Source organism: Staurois parvus, unplaced genomic scaffold, assembly GCF_062004578.1.
Source record: "Staurois parvus isolate SC_StPar_1 unplaced genomic scaffold, SC_StPar_1.0 ptg000264l, whole genome shotgun sequence".
Taxonomy (NCBI): domain Eukaryota; kingdom Metazoa; phylum Chordata; class Amphibia; order Anura; family Ranidae; genus Staurois; species Staurois parvus.
The window spans coordinates 11,216,168-11,240,104 of record NW_028318060.1 but is presented as its reverse complement, the minus strand read 5'-3'; the positions used below and the strand labels follow the sequence as shown (position 1 = coordinate 11,240,104).

General features: G+C 39.4%; 1 protein-coding gene across 3 annotated transcripts in view; it reads left to right on the top strand.

Moving 5' to 3' along the window:
• Positions 1-23,937, top strand: part of FILIP1 (filamin A interacting protein 1) — a 210,042-nt gene that overhangs the window by 174,065 nt on the left and 12,040 nt on the right. For all 3 annotated transcript variants that reach the window (XM_089681393.1, XM_089681395.1, XM_089681396.1), the window contains exon 5: positions 14,472-17,280. In XM_089681393.1, the coding sequence (XP_089537519.1) occupies positions 14,472-17,280 (2,809 nt within the window). The remainder of the gene's footprint in view (positions 1-14,471; positions 17,281-23,937) is intronic.

Here is a 23,937-nt window from a genome sequence, read left to right as displayed (position 1 = left end):
ACATTTCATTGGCTTTTTTGGGTGTGGGCGAGGACACAGGGGCCCCATAATCCCCTATTGCCCTGGGGCCCCATGAGTTGTCAATCCACCCCTGCCCATAACAACCAATTGGGTTTTACTTTTAATTGTATAAAAACATTGAAGGAGAAATCTGACTGGCTTTTATGGACAATCGCTCCACGTTTGTACTTATCTTCGTTTCTCTGCTCTTTATGAATCAGCTCCACAATGGGGCAAACTTAGTAGTAATATTCAGCCCCCACCACCACTACCAACACCACCACCACCAAATCGCTATACTTAACTGGATCTCCCTCCTGCGCCTGAAGCATTCTTTACATCCCTTTGCCAGCTTCTTAATCTGATGTCTAAATGTGTGCAGTTCACCCCAATAGACTTTTATGCTTGAAGACGGATTGGCTTCTATCCATCTATCAGCATCATAAAAGTGTATGGGATACCTGGACAACATATCAAGAAGTTGGTGAAGAAATATAAACAATGTTGTGGACCCCCAAGAGAGAACTATGTAAGTTTTATTATAGGGAGGGAAAAGGTGGGCTGTAACTTAGGCTGCAGGCACAAAAGAGTAAGGTTAAACAGAGAGGGAAAGCCTCTACTCTGGCTGACAGTTGCATGCTGATGTCATCACATACAATGCAGGACCAATAGGCCTGCATTGCATATGAGGACAGGGAGAACCCACCCACAACCGGAGCATTGGAGAGAAGATGTGAATGCCCAAAGCCTGCTGAAGCGAGGAGTATGGTAAGTATTACAGCTTATTCCTCTATCGCTTGATTTAATGAGCATTTAACCCTTGCAAATGTGGGGGCCCCATTGCAAGAAGGTTTTTTTGTAGTTCCTAGAGTTAAAGTGGAACAACACTGCACCTGTGAACCACAAACCAAAAATTCTATTTAATTTATTTTTAATATTCCAAACAAACTCACCTGTCCATTCATGTCTCAATGCTTTAGTTTGCAGAGAAATCACTTTGAAAAACACCCCCTAGCATTTCTGGCTGTGGCCTTCTTGAGTAAGGGCGGATGATTCATATAGCATTTACTTCCTTGAATCAATCTGCCCTTAGCTCAGGCATGTGGGCGTGATTAGCTGAGAAAACCCCTCCTGAAGATTCTTGGGATGTATAGCATCATTTGCCTAGGCCTAGAATCCAGTCAATGGTAAATAAAAGAGTAAAGTTCTGCTTTAAGCTTTAAAGAATCTAAATGGAAAGAAAATTGGTTTCCAGAACAAGTCACACTGACGTTTTCATTTTCTAACCTGCCATGTAGTATGAGATTTGCAATTTGATTAGTTGTTATGGGCAGCACTTACACGTTTTCTTGCTCCCATATTGATAAGTCAGAATTAATATGATGACAACACTTGCCTTGGGAAATATACATACCTTTTTAGCAGTAACTACGCGTTTTGGCTGATAAATGTAATCCATGTAGCATCTTGTCATAATCCACTTCTATACTCTAGGCATTCTTCATAGTTTGAAGACATCCACAATCACCAAGTAGGTACTATATAATTCTTATGTATGTACAGTATTTATTTATTTATTTTACACACTGCTCTTAAATCCTATTAATTATTGAAGATTTTCAATAGATGCTATAAAATAAAAGCATTCTTCTTGATGCCAATTAGTAATAAATTGTACTGAAGATCCAGAAACTGTAAAACGCACTGTTCCTAATACATGGTAAACAAAGTGATTATAAAAGGCAGCAAAGCTTTAACCCTATAATTCATCAATCATCTTTCCCCTGGATAACAAATTGAAATTCTTCCTCTAATCTCCCTATCCCGTCCTTTATTATAACCTCCCCACAGCAAACTGCATATTGGCTGAGCTGTGATAAAACATTCTTGTCTCTTTAGTCATCCTGGCATCCAGATCCTTCTGGCTGCCCTTCCAGTGATGTAATGTTGAAACTGCATCACCTGCAAAGGAAGCCGATCTGCAAGTAATAAAGAGCACAGTTACTTTAAAGCAAAAATTGTGTAATTGATGTAAGCAGGCTTAAGGCTTGTTCTTTGTTTGTTATTTGAGCCGCTGAAGCTTCCTTTCAGGGAAGGAAGGAGAACAAAACTGAGTTCTAACTCTTCCACAGCTTTCTAAAGTTGTAAACATTTGTGATGTCAGTTAATCACCAGTTACCTGCTGTACTGTGACAGTCAGTGAAAGGACCATTGACACAATGTAAAAGGAAAGCACACCTGATATTTTAAATTCATTCTTAGTGCTTGGCTTTAATCAAAATGATGCAGATTATGAGGCGCTACATTTATCTTTATATAGCACCGTCTCTTAAGGAATTATCCTCAACTAGAATTATTCAAGTCAGGTCATGTTATTCATGAAATTAAATTTACTTTCACCTTCATGGTTTGAGCAGTCGTATGGGTGTTGCAATGTTGCTGCACATTCAGAGCCATGGATAAGGAGGTTCCACCAGTTCTCCTGTATGCGGCCCAGGGATGTGGGCAGGGAGGGTGATCGGCGCAGCGGGGGGAGCAGTTACTGGAACCGATCCCCTGTATGGATCTCTCTACAGCAGCTGAAAGCTGACTTCCTCTCCCCTCCCTCCCACTGGCTTTCGGCTGCTGCAGAGATAGTCATTCAGGGGATCAGTTCCAGTATTTGCCCCCCCCCCCCACTGCACTCATCACCCTCTCTGTGCACCATACATTTTCCCCTACTACCCAGGCCACCCTGTGTGCCCCCACCCTCACGGTGCTTCTGACTTCCCTCATCTCCTTCCTACTGGCAGCTGCAAGCACACAATAGGATACTTTAGGATGGAGAGTGAGGGAAGGTTCCAGTAAATGCCACATTTACCAAAGCCTTTCTTTTCTGGATGAACACAATGAGTGATCAGCACTTATCACTCAATGTGTTCATTCATACCTGAAGCATAGTAGACTTTTTTATGTTTTTTTTTTGTGTCAGGTTGGCTGTATGGGGCCTGGTTTCTAACAGCCTCACTGTGCACATTCACCAATAACAAAAGGCTTGAATGAGCTTATACAAAAGCGTAATCATTGCATTATTGGCAGTAACACTATAGGGGAACGTGTGTTGGTATGGAAAGTGACACTCATAAGGAATCTGATGTTGGCGGGTTACAGAAGATATTCCAAAGGGTTGACCTTTGACCTCCACATGTGAAAATCTATAATCAGGACATTTATGCCCAACCCGTTGATTAATCATTCTATTTATTTATTATTTCAGGTACTTATATAGCACTGTCAATTTACGCAGCGCTTTACATATATATATTGTACATTCACATCAGTCCCTAACCCTCAAGGGGCGTATAATCTAAGGTACTTCTCAGATCTATCCACACACAGGCATTACCATATTGAAACACAATCATTTTTTTAAAACTTTCAAGACTTAAGCTTCTGGACCATTCAAAATGTTGGAATGTATGCTATTCTGTAAAAGGTGCAGTTTACAGAGTACCATCTGGTACAAAGCTGTTTACATGATAAATGCACATTTACACAATCTACAACTTCTATTGATTAATGTCATATTTAAAACCTAAGGCTAGGTTCACACCTATGCAGGTTGCGTTTGAGACGTTTCTATATAGCGGTTTGTGTTGCGTTTTTGCACGTGTTTTTTACACAATTTTGATGCTTTTTGCATTTTTTTTTTTCATTTTTTTATTTTTCTTGTTGCTAGCCAGATTTTAAATGCAAAATGCATCAAAAATGCAGCAAAAACGCATCAAAAATCAATACATGCTTTTCTGCAGCATTCCCATTGCAGTCTATAGAACCAAAAATGCGTTAAAAAAAGTCCCTGACCCTTTCCAAAAAAACGCACCGGGTGAAAACATGGAGATATGAACCTGTCCCATAGGAAATCATGTTAAACAGACTGTAATGTGTTTCTGCAAAAAGCTGCAGAAAACGCTTAGGTGTGAACCTAGGTTAACCTAAGAAAGTTAAAGCTAAAATTTAGGTATGCATATTTTGTATACATACATTGGTCTATCTTGGGCCAATGTAAGCATGTATATGCCATACCTGTAGGACCTCTGTGGAAGCTGGAAATCTCTAAAGCTGGCACTGCTGCGGCACATGCCAAGTGGCTACCCAACTGCTTAGTGAACACAAGAAATCACTCGTTTGGAGCCAGTGCCATTCAGAAAGTACTTTACAGTCTCTAAATGAATGCAAAGCTTTCTCTGATTGGATGAGGTGGAGATCATGATGTTACCACCCCATTCCTCCTTAATTCCTTAATTCACTCAGTGATTCAGACCTCTCTTCTCGAGCACTGGAACGTAGACAGGCACCCACACCAGCAAGAAAACTAACTTTCTCTGTTCAGTTGTCACAACACAAAACAGTGTCATTAGAATATATATATATATATATATATATATATATATATATACATTTTTTTTTTTGCTTACTGGTGTCACACAGGGATAAAAGTAGAAACTTTCCCAAAGCAGTCACAGCAGTGGCTGGAATTGTGTTTTTGTTTTGTATAAGCTAAATAGTTTACAACATTAAATGCATTTAACAAATGGCAGGACCTTACTTTATATAATGAAATCTTCCATCATTGGTAATAGCATGAAAACCATACAACATTTCAGTATACAATTTTTTTAAACACACAAATTCTGTCACTAATTAATACCTCGAGAAACTCAACTAGTACGATTTCACTGTCAGATATGAAGTGACATTTGTCATTTCTGGTTGAGGTCCAAATTTATCTTAGAAAAACTGGATGCACTTCAAAAGTGTCAAGGCTTATACTCCCTTAGTGGGATTAGCTATAAATAACCTCCTGTGGTATTTCATCTAAGACTTCCAAGAAAAGACAGTGCTATAAAGAATAAAAAAAAGAAGAAGAAACTGTGTGCTCTCTACTACAGAATCAGTCAAAAATCTTGCACAGTTTAGTATGACAAAAAATAAATTGCCCTAGTTTTTAGTACAGTTTTGTCTTGTGACAAATACTAGTCATGTTATTTGTTTCAGACCTGTTTCGCAATTATGAAGCCAGATAATGGTCCTGTGCTTCTTTAATGTGAAAAAGTGACACTCTAATTATGACTTTATGGGTACAGCAAGATGCACAAACTACTATAGAAACCTCTGGCGTCACAAAACAAATATAAAAATCCTGCAGTTGATTCAGTGCACCTTCCTTTTTTGGTGGAGAATCCAATGAAAGTACCTATACAATGAGAGGAAATAAGTACTCTGGTCTAGTGATTATCTACTCAGGACTGCACTTAGTATTGATCCTATGGATCACAGGAGTGCACTAAGGTGTCCGTTTATGAACCAGCAGTAAATGATCGCTGCTCAGTTCTCCGGAATTCTCGGAGAACACAGTTCTCCTGTGAATGCCGTTTATGAAGCGGTGTAGATCAGTTCTCCGAACGAAGGGAGAACGGTCTACAAACGCTGGAAAATGGCTGATTTTACTATAATCTTGCGAGATTACAGTAAAAGATCAGTTTACTAAGCAGAGGTAAATTATCACTGTTTAGTTTGCGGTCCCTCCGATTCTCCAGCTCTGGGCTGGAGAATCTGGAGGGAGAACACAGATCTCCAGTGAAGGTCTGAACATGTTCTCCGCTGATCTCCTGAGTGTCATAAACTCTGAACGACCAGAGAATAGCTGTGATCCTCTGAATCACAGCTATTTTCTGTGTCATAAACGGACACCTTAGTTCTGCACTCCTGTGACCCGTTTTCAGCTGACAGCAGGCTTTAGCTGGAGCCAGAGCAGGTCCAGGCTCTGGAAAGTTCCCGACTTTAGTGTTGGTATCCACCCAGATGGCTGGATGACCAGCAGTTGGCTCAGCCTCTCAGAAAGTTGATGAGAGACTGAGCCAGCTGCTCCCACCCCTTCTACAGCCCGACACTCCATTAAGCATTGGAGGAACAGAGCAGAGAGCCGGTGACTGACAGTCACAGGCTCTCTGCTCACTGAAGACTCAGAACAGAGCGATCAGCGATCTTTGATCACTCAGTTCTCTGTCTTACAACCAGTAGGGGACAGTTGTAGCATTGGACCGAAGCTTCATCCACCCAGGTGAGCATAAATGTTTGTTTTTCCCCCCAAACTTCTCTCTTTAAGAGTTTCCCTTAACTTCCTCTATTGGTGACCAGTATTACCAAGACAAAAAGTGAGATGAGGGGAAACATTTTCCAGTTGTCATCAGAGCAGGGGTAGAGGGGTGTGGACTTCCATTTCCATAATCGATGACAAGGGAGAGACCTCCCTTTAATTTTGAGAACACTCTGCTACAAGGACATAGACAATAAAACCTGATAAATACTGTATGCTGCAATGGCAAGTGGATGGCAATGTACTACAGAGAAAAGGATCTTTTGAAGAGTTGCGCAAGAAGAAACTCTTCTGTATGCAAAGCTTGAAGAGAAATTTTACTGGTTTTGGAGAAATATAAAAAAAGTTTTTGTTAGGAATGTGAATGCCAAAATGGAAGATGTGCATCTGTGCAAGGACAGGCTAGTTGTAGTCTCATGTGCAGGGTTTCACAATTCACAGTGTTCATGAATGTTCACTGCTGATGTAGGTGCTAAGCGGGGTATTTTAAACAAACAACTGCACATAGCCAGTGCTGACTTGTCTTCAGTAGTACCTGTGAATCTGTGACCTGTGTTTTCCTTATCGATTACCTGATACCAACCCAGCTTGCCTTGACCTGCTCCTTTTCCTGTTATTGACCTCAGCTTGTACCACAACAATGCTACTGTCTGCTCCTTCTGTTCCTAATCTGCTCTGAACTCTGACCATGCACCTGCTTTCATTTCTGTACCTGATCTGCCTGTCTCTTTCTGAACCAGCTTACCTGTATTCACACCAGTCTCTTGTTCCTGCACAAAAACTTTCCACTTGCCATCAGCCCATTAGTCAGTGCTTCAGTCTTTTTACCTGTCTGATGATCCAGACACCAGTTGTCTGCCTATTCCAGTGTTCCCGTCTGCCTTTTATAGTGACCTACCTCCTGTCTGCCTTCCTCCCAGGTGGAGATAATGCACCAATAACCAGACCGGCATCTCCAATCTATCATTATCCAGCAGCCATCAGGCTCCTTTGTTAGGTGTATAAAAAAGCACAGGTCAGGCATGTCAGAGCCTGAAAGTGGGGCCTCTCCACTGAAAAATTCATTGCTGTACTTGCTCAGGCAGTCAGGAACCTTGTCAGAGAGAATGCAAAGCCGAGAGACCCAACAGCTGTCACTTACAGCTACAAAATGTCTATCAACGATCACAAATCAGCATAGTTCATGATCATGATGATCACATTCAGGCTGGAAGTTCTTTCATTAAGTAAATCTTCAGCCTGCAGGTGCCACTACAGCCTCATGATGGCAGTATGCCTCTATTTAATGCTGTAATTGTTATATACAATTACAGTTATAGTATTTTAAAAATAAAAAAGTCCACATTTTTGTTCACTTGTCTGCCTATAACAAAACGCCTGAGCAAGGTATTTATTAAAACAATGAACCAAATAGAAACCTTATACTGTATGCATTTGAACTGGATGGACTTATGTCTTTTTTCAGCCAGAATAACTATATACTATTTAAAACGATGTCCAATGTATTATCACAAATAAAATTATCACAGAGCTATTGTCAAATTCATATTAACACATAATAATGCTTCTGAGTATCTAAGCGTTAGTGACTTCTTGTTATGAAATGGTTAAACACAGCGAGTTCTGATGTAAACTCTCTGTATTAACCCTCTGTATAAATTATTTATTTGTAGAACAAAGACTTTATGAAAGTAAAGGAAACATGATATAAATGATCTTAGACCCTGGAAACATTAATAATCTTTTTGTAAAGTGCTGCCAAATTGTTGACGCTCTATAAATCCTGAATAATAATAATAATAATAATCATCATCATCATAAATAAAATGGACCAAAAAATCCCTGTAGTTTCCTTTTGATATCTACACTCAGTAATTAGTTGTAAATGTTGTGTTTGTCCTAGCCTGATCCTATATAGAATATCTGATCATGCACCTTTGAGCTTTTCCTAATCTTTCCTCCTTTGTTGTTATATCATATGTGAGGACATATGGAACACATGCATTTTTATGGGTGAGAGGTAAAAAGAAAACATTGTAATAAAATACAAAGAAAGTTTGTAATCAATAACAAATGCTCTCTCTATGATGGGAATTTATATATGCCCTGGTTATTTTCAAGTACAATAGTTTTAAAAAGGCAGTTTTATGGGACTGAAGAAGTTAATGGCTGGCAGACCACCAAAACCCCGAAGTGTATGTTTTATTATTGCTTTATGTCAATCTTCTTCAAGGACTGCTCCCACTACATCATCTGAATGGAACCTGCAAGTTTACTCTGGCATTATCAAATACTCTTCCAGAGAGAGTTTGTACATGCAAAGCATCAAGCATCAGTACGATTACAAGCTTCTTTCCTATTGGCCAGCAGAGGGGGAATGATGTCTCCCCAGCTGCAGCCTCAGAGCCTAACAACGGGCTTTGCTTCCATTCAAACCTCCTTCTTTGTGAACTCCAGAGGAAACAAAGAATTGATTTGCAAGCTGTTGTTTTACCATAGAAAGCCATGTGTCCTGATGCTTCAAGAACATGTTACATACAGTGTAGCACTGTTTTCAACAGTCAACATGCAGGGAGAGAGGCAGATTATTAGCACATCATTAAGCTGATGGAGACAGCAAAGTGACTTTTATGTTTTTCTTTTTTATTATTACCCTCTCCTCCCCTTGCCGGACAGGAGATCAACTCCTGCTTGGATTTGTATAGCAGGTCCTGGGTTGTAAATTGTACAATACAAATGTGCGGAGACTGCGGATGGTTTTATTCACCAATTGTATGTTTTATATAGAAATTGCTGTTAAATATTTCAGAACAATCAAAACAGGCATTGTATTCTTAAAACAACACAAACCTTCTTAAACAGACTAGGATTGAAAGTTTGATTATGGTGTACTCAAGGATCAATTCAGTAAGATCTATAAGTCATTAAAACCGGTATTTATCCAATGACCAGTTTCTAATGAAAGCATTTGATTTATATAAATATTGTATAGGTGTGCATTTGTCATTTTTCTTCATTGTGCTCAAAATAATAACTCCATTTTATGCTTTACACAATAGTCATGTCTATAATGGCAGTCACAAACTAAGGTTACTTCAGGAGAAAGCTGTTAAATTTGTGTATTGAATTTTACCTGGTACATAGAACAAAAATGAATAATATAATGTGCAACTGCTCTGTGCAATAAAACCTTTAGTGAACTGAAGAATCATTTTTAATTGCAAAGGTTAGGTGATAACAAGTTCAATTTATCACACCAGGAGAAAACTGCTTTTATATATATATATATATACCTGTGTATATATATATATATATATCACGGCTACTGTAAAAAAAATTCTTACCCCTGTGTAAAGCTTTGTAATACTAACCTAATGCACGGTAAAGGAAATTTGACATACATAATGCTTCTGTGAATTGACACTTTCATTTTAGCTGAGTCCAATCAAATTAAAATTTATATAACATTGCTACTATTAAAAAAACATAATTTTTCTTGTGAAAAATGTTGTGAATTGAGCCTCATGTGCGGTAATTCAAATTTGACATACGTAATGTTTTAGTGATTTGACACTTCACTGATTAAAAACAGAAGAATGCTTTATGTTTAAATCTGCATTCAACTTTGAGAATAAAAATAAATGATCTGGGGAAACAAAATGTTAAAAACATGACATGCAGCTGTTAAGGGCATATTTTATAATGTCTTTTCTCCAGTAAAATGTGCCATGGTGCTCTCCTGTATGAAGCACAGCAGAATCAGTGGTAGAGAAGTTTCAGAGAAGACAAGTGTGTGTGCTTTTTCTCTCTGTTTGGGGGTTTTAATGCTCCACCCCTCCTCAATGAGTGAAGAGAATCTGCACAATAATGAAGCATGTAAGGAGGGATGACATCACCAGTCAGTGGTCCCAGCTCCCAAACACAGCATTCACCTTTTATTGTCTTGATGACATGGTTGGAATGTGATGGCAGAGACCCCAGAGAACACGAGCCAGAAAAAGGCTTCTTGAGGTTTCCGAGGAGAGTTACTATGTCTTTTAAACTATCTGCTGGCTGATTCTGAAGGTAAAGAAAATCTCATATTGTTGTAGTATCAAACACGCTGCTGCTGGACTGGAAGGAGCTCATTTGTCCTTAAAGTCCTTGTGAATTCACTTTTATTTACAGTGTGAACACTGCAAGTTGTTCTGGGGGGTTAAGATCAGGATACTTGCAGCAGCAGTAGTTGAGTCCTTTAATTAGTGTTTTTGCTTTTTTCCTTTAAGACAATGTATTACAGGACATTGCAGAACAAGTGAGGCTTGCACTGATGGTAGTATACTGTGATACGGATTTTGGTTTGCCTATAAATGATTTATTTAATTTGAGTTTTTTTTTATTACCTTTATTGTTACAGTCAAAAAAGCAAATATGTTTGTTTTTTTTTTAAATTTAAACATTATAGAGTTTATTTAAGAGAAATCAAAAAATAAGGCTGATAGAAAGCATCTAGGCTTTAGCTTTCATAGCTTAGTTTGACTAGATTAGTAAAAGATGATTTTTGTTTATTGCTAGGGGTTACCTAACTTGCACTTCAGTTTATGGGCCCTTGTGTTTTTTGTTATTAATAAATGTAATGATAGTACTGGATACATCAGTAACCAAATGGTCATATGCAGAATAATGATAGCCTACGTGCCTTTTTTGGTTGTGTTTTAAGTGGAGCAATTACATTTGACAAATTAAACAAGCCATCTTGCACCTGCTTTAGGAAATTTCAATTAAATTACTAACCAGCAGAATACGGAAATGTCTAACCCTGCCACGAGTAGTACCTTTTTGTATTATTGTAGTCCTCAAAGCTTCTGTTAATGTCAAGGGCAATGATTTAGAGAAAAGGTTCAAGTCCTTACAGTCCAAAATAACAAGATCATTTGGTGAGGCCAAAATGTCTGTTTGATGTATCATACCTACTGTATTTTGTGTTTGTTTCAATTGTTACACTTTTACTTTATAAATAGTTGTCTTGTCCCTGGTGGAAAACAAATGTGGAGATTGTGAAAAAAGGGACACTGGATGGTTGAGACACTGTGCGCCATGTAAAGCAAAGGCATGCACAGGAAGTTAAAATCAGGCAATGGACAGGGCAGGTAGCTCAAAATCAAAGTTAGAATACAAGCCAAGTCAAGGCATGCAGCTAAACATCATAGTTATTTATCACAAGTTGGTCCAGGAAACATGAAGAGCAGCAGATTCAGACACAAATCAAGGGTCATCGATCATAAAGTCACATAAAAAACAGTATAGCAGAAAAAAATGGAGATTGCAAACATGTCTCCTCTCATTTCTTTATTGTAAACAAAGGTGTAGGACAGGAGCTTAGAAAATTTTCATGACCCATACTTAGTCGTAGAGTGACTCTGTCATGTACCTGATAGAAGTCTAAATTGACAAGGTCAGCCTCTCTTGTACCTCCAACCCAGGCCTGGAACAGATGGTGCCAAGGGACAGGAGAAACACAAGTGCCTGTGGATACTGATTGCAGAACTTGCAGCTGGGTAAATCAAACAGGGCATCCAGTCAGGAACAGAGAAGATGCCGGAACTGCCAGCTGAGGTTAAGGAAGCACTCCACTGGAACAGCAAGATCTGGTATGTGGCTTGTGCCAGAAGCGTGAGGCCAGAACACACCGTGACAACAGGAGCTGATATAATATATAGCCAGGGCAAGCACACGGCAGGACTGTAGAGCCAAACTGGAGCTGGAAGCATAGTCAGAGTAATAGCCAGGGTCAGCAACGCGCAGGTGATGAGGTATCGGAACATCAGACAGAGACAAGGTCACGAGGAAGCCAGGATCAGAAACTGATGAGCAGAAGCATAAACAAAATCCAAGAGCAGGTCAATGGCAAGCCGGGTCGGTAATTGATGCACACAGGATACAGCAGGACACAGGGAATTAGCTGAAGACCAGTCAGCACTGACAGAAAGTAAGAGCCTCTTTTAAATAGTCCGTCTGGCACCAGAAACTGTGGGCACGCTCCCGTGTGTGTGTACCTGTGTGCACGCGTATTCTATGCTCATTTTTATTAGCAATGCGCCCTTGCTGATTTCTATGCACAATGTTGCATGCATGCGCATTTCTATGCGCCAGTCGCCATACAGGGATTCCCTTACAGACTTTGTTACTAAATGCATATGTGTAGAAAGCTCAAGAGTATTTTACACTGACAAACTTGACTGAGACCATCCATTTCCTATATTGACTTTGGATCTACACCTGCTCAGATCTCCAGTGTGATAGCGTAAAAATGTGTACATATTGGCATATACATTGGGTTGCCTCGTGTGAATTTTATTACTTACAAGCATTTAACAGAGTATATGCAATATCAGTGTTCCAAGACACTAACAGAAAATATGTGACCACTCCTGGTTAGCTGAAGTTAGCTAAGTGTTTCTCATAATCCTGTGTATGTATGAAAGACATACATAGCATTATGAATTACTTTTTAAGTAATTACGTTAACCTGTCATGAATGTAATGTGTGCAAATTACCAGTAATCATATGTAAGCTGTGTTATGTTTGGACCATAATCATAGAAACTTCAACTTTGTAGGTGAAAGGTGAGCATTAGCAAGTCCCTCTTAGGCAGAAGTTCCCCACGCTCTGTTAAATTTCCCCACAGTACGTCCTCTTGAAACTTGTTTGCACAGGAGAATGTAAGTTTGGAACTGCCCAATATAGACCAGCTTCACAGTTCATTCCAAGCAGATGCAGGATCTGACAGCAGCATTGAGAAAAACATCTACATCAAATATTCACTATTTACAATATTTATATGATAGGCTGGAGTGCTTTTGGGTGGCGTTTTGGAATTCAGAAGTAAGTTACTAAGTTATTAAGATGTCTAATTATAGACAAAGGAGGAAGTATAGTAACAACTGACAAATTAAATTTGAGCTTTTATAATCTGGAACAATTTAAACAATGAAGCAGATATGTCACTCTTGACAATGCTTTAACTACCCATTTTTTTGTCCAGAATTTTAAAAAAGGTCCAATGATGATAAAGATTGAATAATGAAGAGTTTATAATCTACATTCTTAGGACAAGTGTCATGAAGTCAAAGACCTGCTTTCTTGCTCCTTCTGATTTATGTAATGTCTTGACACCATATAAATTACTATGGGATTAGAACTTTCTTTGAAGCCACACCAGGCCGCAACCCTCCCAGCTCCAATCCCTCACTAGTGGTTTATGTCAATGATAATTCCGTGGAACGCTGACAAAGACAAAGTTTTCCTGGAGCTCCAGGCTGTAGTATGCCAACATCCAGTGCTGGTTACTCTGGATTTTTCCATTTATTGTACATACAAATACCCAGAGTGGGGATTTGGGAGCAGTGTTGCCTCAAGAAATCATTAGAGGAAATCAAACCATTATTCTTCCCAGCTGAAACCTGTTGGCCTTCAAGAGAACATACACAGTGGTAGAGCAAGAGTTCCTGCCCTTAAAATAAGCTCAACCTCTCTGCAGTACTTTCTGCTAGGCTGGAGACTGCTTGCTGTCAGAGCATGCCCCCGTAACCTGGATGAGACAAAACAAACATGCCAATGCAAGAGTGACCCAGTGACTCCTGTCATTCCAGAAATTTAGTTTTGTGGTTAAGCACAAACCTGGAAGACAACATCAGAATGCTGGTGCCATCTCTTGATTGCAATCTAAGGTCTCGCAGGTTGGGGCAGAAAGGGATGGGAAATATCTCTCCATTATTTCAATTTTGTTCCCTTTAGCAGCAGTAGAGGGTTAACTTGCAAGGAAGGGTTTATATGTAGAAGATGCAGGAGTTTGTAGCAGGTGCCTGTGAGAAGTTATGATAGTTGTCATATAGCTTAGCTTGTCTGGAGAATGTCTCTGGGTTGGAAAACACCCCTAAAAGCTTTGAGACTGCTCCTGTGGGTAAAAGGCTGTTGTCAGTGAGACTTCTTTGTGTTGTAATTATTATGAGAATAAGCAGAATTATTTTTTTTTACTGAGAGAAACAGCTTTGCTCCTTAAAGTGTTGTGTTGCCTTTTTGGAAAATAAAGATAATTATTGCTTTGGTGATCCCTGATCCCTGAACAAAATATAAATATATATGGCTTTGGGGATCTTTAAATTCACCACAGGTTTATTTACTCTAACAACATGGTGTAACAAAACAGTATAAAATTTCAAAATGAGAACATATGCATTATATGACTATTATACACAGCAACCAAAATACTTAAAGCCTTGGTTTCTCTACTATTGTTAGCGGTTATTTATAGTAAGAACAATTAAAATTATTGTCTTACTTGTATTACAGGTTAAAGAAGTTACTGGAACAGGAGAAAGCTTACCAAGTGCGGAAAGACAAAGAATATACCAAGAGACTTAATAAAGTTAGAGATGAATTGGTAAAGTTGAAGTCATTTGCACTGATGCTAGTGGATGAAAGACAAATGCATATTGAACAGCTTGGTCAACAAAGCCAAAAGATACAAGACCTTACTGCACAGCTTCAAGAAGCAGAGGCAAAATTGAAAGCAGCCTGTGCTAAAGCCAATGAAGACAGCCAGAAAGTTATTAAATTGGAATTAGAACTTGAGCACAAAACCTCCAAGTATTCTCAAGAGCATGAAGAAATGTCTACGAAACTGGTCACTCAAGAGTCCAATAATCGTCAGCTCCGACTTAAGCTAGTGGGTCTCAATCGTAAAATTGAAGAATTGGAAGAAGCAAATAGGAATCTTATAAAAGCTGAGGAGGAGTTGAAAGAACTAAGAGAAAAAATTGCCAAAGGAGAATGTGGAAATTCAAGTTTAATGGCAGAAGTAGAGAGCTTACGAAAGCGAGTTTTAGAAATGGAAGGAAAAGATGAGGAGATAACAAAAACAGAAACACAGTGTAAAGAACTACAAAAGAAACTCCACGAAGAAGAACATCAGAGCAGGGAGCTAAAGCTGGAAGTAGAAAAACTGCAGAAAAGAATGTCTGAATTAGAAAAACTAGAAGAGGCTTTCATGAAAAGTAAAGCTGAATGCTCTCAGCTTTATGTAAAGTTGGATAAAGAAAAAGCCCAAACAAGAGAGCTGACCAAAGAAGTTGATTTGGTGAAAACTCGAGTTAAGGAATTAGAATCAGTAGAGGGAAGACTAGAAAAGGCAGAGCACAATTTAAAAGACGATTTAACAAAGTTGAAATCTTTCACTGTGATGCTTGTTGATGAAAGAAAGATCATGATGGAAAAGATAAAACTAGAGGAAGGAAAGGTTGATGATCTAAACAGGAGTTTAAAAACTGAACAAGGTAAAGTTATGGAAGTAACAGAGAAACTTATAGATGAAAGCAAAAAACTTTTGAAACTAAAATCTGAAATGGAAGAAAAAGTATCTAACTTGACTAATGAGAGAGATGAGTCCATCAGCAAACTGAGAAATGTGGATGAGAAAAATTGTGAATTAAGTTGCAAAGCAGAACTGCTCATGAAAAGAATAGAAAATATGGAAGTTTCTGAACGAGAAGCTGCACGTAGCAGGGCAAAGAAGAATTTTGAGTCTGTGCACCATGAAGATAACAAGACGAAAGAACTGCTTTTAGAAATTGAGAGACTTAGAAACCGCCTTCAACAGCTGGAGGTGGTTGAGGGAGACTTGATGAAAACAGAGGATGAATATGATCAGCTAGAAAGAAAATTTAGAACTGAACAAGACAGAGCTAATGTACTTTCCATACAGCTTGAAGAGCTGAAAAGCCAAATTGCAAAGAATAAAGCCATTGAAAAAGGAGAAGCTGTAAGTCAAGAGGTTGAACTTAGGCACAGAATTCGAGTAGAGGAGGCTAAGAACAGAGACCTAAGAGCGGAGGTACAAGCACTTAAAGAAAAGGTTCATGATATGATGAACAAAGAAGATCAGCTTTCTCAGCTTCAAGTTGATTATTCAGTTCTTCAGAAAAGGTTTATAGAGGAAGAAAATAAAAACAAAAATATGGGACAAGATGTTCTGAATTTGACAAAAGAGTTAGAGCTATCAAAACGATACAGCCGAGCTATCAGGCCCAGCATGAATGGAAGAAGAATGGTAGATGTCCCTGTGACATCTACTGGAGTGCAGACAGATGTTTTGAGTAATGAATCTGTTGAGGAAGAAACCCCAGCAGTGTTCATCAGGAAATCCTTCCAAGAGGAAAATCATATTATGAGTAATTTAAGGCAAGTTGGTCTTAAAAAACCAGCAGAGAGGTCACCTGTTCTGGAGAGATATCCACCTGCATCAAATGAGCTAAATATGCGAAAATCATGGATACCATGGATGAAAAAAAGAGAAAATGGTACTTCAGTCACACCAGAAAGAGCAATTCGTCCAAATCTTAGCCAAGGGCACCATGGTGAAGTGTTTCTCTCACCAAAACAAGGTCAACCTCTTCATATAAGAGTAACACCAGACCATGAAAACAGCACCGCTACTTTGGAGATAACCAGCCCACCTTCTGAGGACTTCTTTTCAAGTACTACAGTAATACCAACTTTAGGCACTCAGAAACCAAGGATTACAATTATTCCTTCTCCAGCTGTCATGAGCCAGAAAGTTAAAAGTGCTGATTGCCCCATATCCCCTGAAAGGGCAATGTCCCCTGTGACAATAACCACATTTTCGCGGGAAAAAGCTACAGAAGGTGCCAAATCCAGTTTTGGGGACAGACCTACATCACCAATTCAGATACTCACAGTATCAACATCTGCTGCACCTCCAGAGATATCTGTTTCACCAGATGCACAAGAAATGACTATGGGTCGTGCTGTATTCAAAGTTACCCCTGAAAAACAGACTGTGCCAACTCCTATTAGAAAATACAATGCTAATGCGAACATAATTACAACAGAAGATAATAAAATTCATATCCATTTAGGCTCTCAGTTTAAAAGAAATCCTGGCAGTTCCTCAGAAGGAGCCACTCCTGTCATAACTGTTAGACCTTTAAATGTTGCTACAGAAAATAAAGAGGTTGCAACTGGCACAGTTCTTCGATCTCCTAAAACCAACCTGTCTGCCAGATCTACAACAAATAAAGTCACCAGCTCTATCACTATAACTCCTGCTACAACATCTTCCACACGTTCTACCCAATCAGTGGTGAGTAGTGAGCAATGCAATCTATTAAAAGAAAGGTAAACCTAATTTATGGCTTTACCTAGTAGTAGAAATTCACATTTACAGTAACTGGACTTGTTCTGCAATGCTGAAGACGTTTTGTACAAATGAAGTACAAAAAATACATTTGGATAGGTATATATTTAATATAAGTAATATTTACTAATGTAACTTTTAAAGTGTTCACATTATCAATTAGGCTTTCCTATAGGATTAGGCTAAATCATACTTAAATAGGTTGTAAAAGTAAACATTTTTTTACCTTAATGTATTCATTTTAAATAGAACTACAAGGCAAAGGCAAATCTTTTTTCCCATTTTGGATAGAGTATAGGATGGTTATTACCCCAGCTGTTTTTTTTTATTTGCCCTCTGTGTCCATTTGGGCAAATTTTCCTTTACTTTCTTTCCCATAGCCAAACAGGAAGTGAAAGAAAATCCCTAGACCTAGGGTCCCCATTGGAAGATTTGCCCTGTATTTCTGTTCTAGTGACAAATCAAAATGTGGCCTTTTCTTACTTTTGGTGATAATGGTAAACAAGACAAATAGAGAGGGTGAATCTCCTAAATGTTGGCACAGATAGCAATAAAAACCTGACTGGTGTTTTAATTCCTCTCCAAGTTTTGATTATAGTAGTTAGTTTAGGCACCCTGAATGAATCTGTCTTAATATTAACCATAATGTCCTGCACAGCACAGCAGACAAGGACACAGAGGGGTTGATTTATTAAAGGCAAATAGACTGCTCACTTTGTGAAGGAAGTTGTGCTTTTCAAGGTAATTCACCCCAGAGCTTAGTAAATGTGGAGAAGCTTAATTTTTGCAAAGAATGACCAATCACGTGCAAGGAAAATTAAAAAAAAAATGCATTTCTTTCTTGCACATGATTGGATGTCATTAGAGCTTCACCTCATTCATTAAAGTGGAGCTCCACCTGAAAGGGGAAGTTCTGCTTTAAGGACTGCCTCCCCGCTCCCCATTAAGGATTGGCACCTTGGGGGGCGGGGGAGGGGAGCGGGTAACCAAATTTGACAGGTACCCACTCCCGGTCTGATCAAGGTGTCCTCCCTCCCTCCCTCCCTGTAGTCTTTTGGGACATGTGACAGGTCCCAAAAGACCACAGGACCATTCATAAAGCGCAGCGCTACTCACGCATGCGCAGTGGGTACCCGGCTGTGAAACCGCAAGCTGTCACAGCTGGGTGCCCACGCTGAAGATGCCGGTCTCCTGGAATAAAGGACGGTCGGTGAAACGGGCTGCAGGGGATGCACCGCAGAACCGAGGGACAGGTAAGTGGCTGTTGTTTAAAAGTCAGCAGCTACAGTTTTTGTAGCTGCTGACTTTTATTTTTTGACAGCGTGAGTGGAACTCCAGGGCAACTTCCTTGCAAAATGCAACTTCCCTTGCAAAGTGAAGACCTTATTTGCCTTTAGTAAATGAACCCCTTGTGCTTCTGTTCATTCAATGTCCAGGCACAGGCAGGAGTTGTTCCTGGATCAGGCTATATTGCCCTGTAGTCTGTAGGACCTCTTGATGCTCTCTTGCATTCACGTCTGTTTTACAAGACTCTATAAAGTTAAAAAGAAGCACTCCTCACAGTACTCAACCTTGTAATATGTGCCCAAAGTGTTTGCCATGGATGGTGCCGTACCAGAACCAAATGCAAAGATGTGATGTCACCTGCACACTCTAAATATATGTGTTTCAACTGTTTATTGTCACATAAGGCATTATACCTTATGTGATGTTCTCTTCACAATAAACACATGAAGTGCATCTACTGTACTTTGGCGTACTGGTGAATTCACATCTTTGTTTTACAAGGCTGGCTGGATAAAATTACATATCATTTAGGGCAGCACAGTGGCTAAATGGTGAGCACTTCTGCCTGGCAGTACTATGGTTGTTGGTTCAAATCCCAGCCATGGCACCACCTGCCTGGAGTTTGCATGGTCTCCCTGTGCCTGCGTGGGTTTCCTCCAGGTACTCTGGCTTCCTCCCACACTCCGAAGACATGCTGGTAGGTTAATTAAATCCTGTCTAAAATTGTCCCTAGTATGTGTATGTATGAATGTGAGTTAGGGACCTTAGATTGTACACCCCTTGAGGGTTAGGGACTGATGTGAATGTACAATATATATGTAAAGTGCTGTGTACATTGACAGTGCTATATAAGTACCTGAAATAAACAAATTTGGAAGCTAAAACCATTCACATACTGTCTATAGTATGTCTGTCAACTGTGTATTAATCTGTATGACTTAGATTCAGCTTTATTTGTATTAAAGCAGTATTAAACCCTAAAGCAAACATTTATTATATTGCAGCTTACCAATTCTTAGATGTGGTGGCTGTATTAGTTTTTTTTTAGGCTTTCTTTCTTCTATTTTCATCTGGTGATCTGGCCAGTGAGTCTGTTGTTTTTCAAAAGAAGAAGCCTACAAAAAGAAGGAAAACGAATGCAGCCCCCACATCTAATGATTGGTAAGCTGCGACATATTACATTTTTTGTTTTGGGTTTAACACCACTTTATGGTTTAAGTTTCTAAAACATTTAACTGGGAAAAAAGATTTTTATATATTCCATTTTAGAGCGGTGTAAAAGTCATCCAAGCAGCTGGGTCTGCCTACACCACAATAGAGACCGGGGAAGTGCTGCTACTGTGCTGTCACAAAAACAGTAACTATGTAGCCAGCATGTCTGACACCAGGATTAGCAGTCCAAAGTATCATCCAAAATGCATAATTTACTGCTGTTATGTAAAATGTTCTAAAAGCTAAATTTGGATCTGTACTATCCTGGGCACATCCATTGTGCTGGCTACGGTCATAGACCAATTTTATACTACCAAATATAACATTTTGAATTGAATGGTGAATTTCTTTGAGGATACCAGTTTTCCAGGTATTTTGTTCACACTCATTTGATATCATATCCCCTTGAGTTTATTTTTTTTACTACTTTGTCTGCACAAACATGCTTGCATAGCTACACCACAACATTATTAAGCCATCAGCCCCCAAGTTCCACTTACCACAGCTGCATTATGTTTAAATGTAAAATATGTGAGCATAGCTTGAATTTAGTACACTTCTACAGAAGTAAATTTCAGTGACTTTTTTCTGTACAATACAATTTAATAAATCAAATATTTTATTTTAATCACGAAAGTGCATTGCATCTACAAAATAATTTATTTTATTGTTTAAGTAATTATCAGAGGCTGCTTATTCATGGGGCCCACTGGAAGATCTCATGGTACTATTAATAGTCGGCCCTACACCCAGAATTCAATAGTGAAGTAAATATGAGTTTTTCCAATGCCTTCAAAGTGACTGGACAATAATGCCATGTAACACTGTATGTAAATATATTAATTTACTAATCTACAAACTGTTTAGCATTTTTAAATGTAGTTTTGCAAAAATTCTGGTTGGGGCTAAACCTAGACACCTAAAATCCACCTTAAGTCCACTTCATAGCAGAGTAAGAATATTTATCAGTGATGTCAGTGGATGGCAACAGCATATAATACCAAAGGAATTGATCTGTAATTGATTTAACACATTATTTCCTCACTATTAATTCTCTCTCATATGCATAAACAAGGACTTTAGTACCTATAATACTTAAGGGAAAGGGTAACTTAAAATTAAAAACTCAACCAATTCTAGAATAACCCCCACCCTTCCCCAGATGCCTACGTAACTCTTTCTGATGTCAGAAGCCTAATGGGAAGAGGAGATGTTGTCATTCTTGTCCTCCTCCTCTGTTCACAGAGCTCAGTGCATCACGGGAGTGTAGTAAGAAAAATTCTATGAATGGTGGAGGAGGAAGGAAGGGGTAGGTGAGTGGTGCAACTTTCCTGATTAGGAGCTTCTGCTGTTAACATTCATAGCACCAGAAGAGAGATGCTCAGGGCAGTATCCGCCAGCTGTGAAGGGAACACAGCATGAACGATTTTGAGGGGAAGCAGCTGACTGCAGGTAATGGGATATACATCGTTACACATACCTAAAGTGCATGGTGCTGTATCCCAATAAAATCTTTTTTTTAACTAAACTTCAGCTTTAAGGCACTATTAGACAGATAAATATTACATATTTGCTTGCTAATATTGTTATCTCCCTTTGATTCAATAGCAGGGGCAATAAGCTCCTTTTTAGAAGTTTATTTTCTGCTCTGTTCAAAATAATCAGTTCTCTGCAGACCTCAATAGCTCACGCTAAAGTTTACACCCACGGGTGAATAAATAACAGCGGTGCGTTGTGAGGAAGAAAATCTGTGGCTCCTATGATAGTGGAAATGGACAAACAGTGCACTAACCAGATAGCGCAGCTGAATGCGCATGGAGTATATAAGACCTACTCCGGGTACTCTGGATGTTTGATACTGCAAAGGATCGATGTCATCAGTAATGCATCCACCAGGTGTCACCCATCCGAACAGAACATCCAGCCTCCAGGAATGCCACTTACAGCCACCAGGGGGGGTGTTTCAAGCACAATGCCCAGCCACAGAGATCACCTTCAAAAAACAGGCTCCCAAGGAATAAAGAGCCCGAGAGAAAGCCTCCAATGGTGTAGTATGTCTTTTTATTCCAAAAAGTATGAGAAAGTGTTTGGACACAAAATGCATTAGGGAGGTGCCCCTAACCACTGTGCACATACCATAAGGCCGTTTTTGGGATACCCGTCGGCCATGTTGGAATTTGAATTTCATGTAAGTTGCTTTCATCCTTTATATGCTGTTACTTTTTGGAATAAAAAGACATACTACACCATTGGAGGCTTTCTCTCGGGCTCTTTATTCCTTGGGAGCCTGTTTTTTGAAGGTGATCTCTGTGGCTGGGCATTGTGCTTGAAACACCCCCCCTGGTGGCTGTAAGTGGCATTCCTGGAGGCTGAATGTTCTGTTCGGATGGGTGACACCTGGTGGATGCATTACTGATGACATCAATCCTTTGCAGTATCAAACATCCAGAGTACCCGGAGTAGGTCTTATATACTCCATGCGCATTCAGCTGCGCTATCTGTTTAGTGCAATGTTTGTCCATTTCCACTATCACAGGAGCCACAGATTTTCTTCATCACAACGCATCTATTGACTGTTTTTTGCACTTGTCACTTTAATTATCCCATATATGGGGATTCAACACCTATTCATTACTGTGATTTAAGGTTTATTTATGTAAGGGTGTGTTTTTAGTTCCACTAGCGCTGCATATTTATATCCACTTTATTCTTTCATGGGTTCTTGAGGTTTACCTGTATATGCTAGCGGCTAATTTATCATTTACACAGCGCTCGATTACTTACCATTTATTCTAAATAACAGCGGTGGCTCATCCCTTATTTTGTGTGCAGTGTTATCTAATAAATGAGTCCATACAATTCTACACATTGACCCACAAGCACGCACAACAGTGTAAATGGGTGCCAAAACAGGACTAAAATAAAATTGATGCAATTGATGCAAAATAGGCAGAAGTCAATTCCGGTGTACAGCCTGGACCTTGGACCTACGTGGTGCCACAGATACATTGAGATTAATTTGAAGACTAACACACACTCTTGAAGGCACCACTGCACATTTTAGACCAGGTCAGAATTTCTTTGAGCCATTTGTGTTAAAGATGCTAAGTCAACTTATTGTACATACACATATTGTACATGACTATATACCATAAAGTATATAGTACTACTGTGATTGCATTGGAAGTCTGTGGTCATATATTCTCTGACAGCCACATGCTGTAAAATAAATAACTAAGTTGTTGATGTCATCATGCTGATAATTTCTCTAGAGCCTATAGACCCAGAATATCTCTCTCTCAATCTATCCATTCAGTCATATCCAACCCTTGGCAATTGTATGGACTGTCACTCGTAAGCAACTTTTTCCATGAATTCTCTTAGCAATTATTTTACAGGGTAGGTTGCCAGGTCTTTCCCCAACCCCTACCATGCAGGAGATCCTGCATGGCCAGGGATGAAACTAGGACAATTTAGACAAGAGCCAATTAACCTACCAGCATGTCTTTGGAGTGTGGGAGGAAACCAGAGTACCTGGAGGAAACCCAAGCAGAATATGCAAACTCCATGCAGGAGGTGCCATGGTTGGGAATCGAACCCATAACCCATTTACTGAACGGCAGACGTGCTAACCACTAAGCCACTGTGCTGCCCCCCAGAATATCTAGCATCTTATTTTATTTCTTTTCAGGTACTTATATAGCACCATCAATTTACACAGCGCTTTGCATATATATTGTATATTCACATCAGTCCCTAACCCTCAAGGGCATTCAATCTAAGGTCCCTAACTTACATTCATACATGCACATACTAGGGCCAATTTAGACAGGATCCAATTAACCTACCAGCATGTCTTTGGAGTGTGGGAGGAACCTGGAGTACACCCACTCAGCCACAGGGAGAACATGCAAACTCCAGGCAGGTGGTGCTGTGGGTGGGATTCGAACCAACAACCCTAGTACTGCCAGGCAGAAGTGCTAACCATTTAGCCACTGTGCTGCCCATACCTTAAACCCAAGCCAAAGATGTTTTTACAGTTTTGAATAGAGTGGGCAAGGATTACATCCCTGCCTGTTTTACTGCTGTTTGAGGTCTACTAGG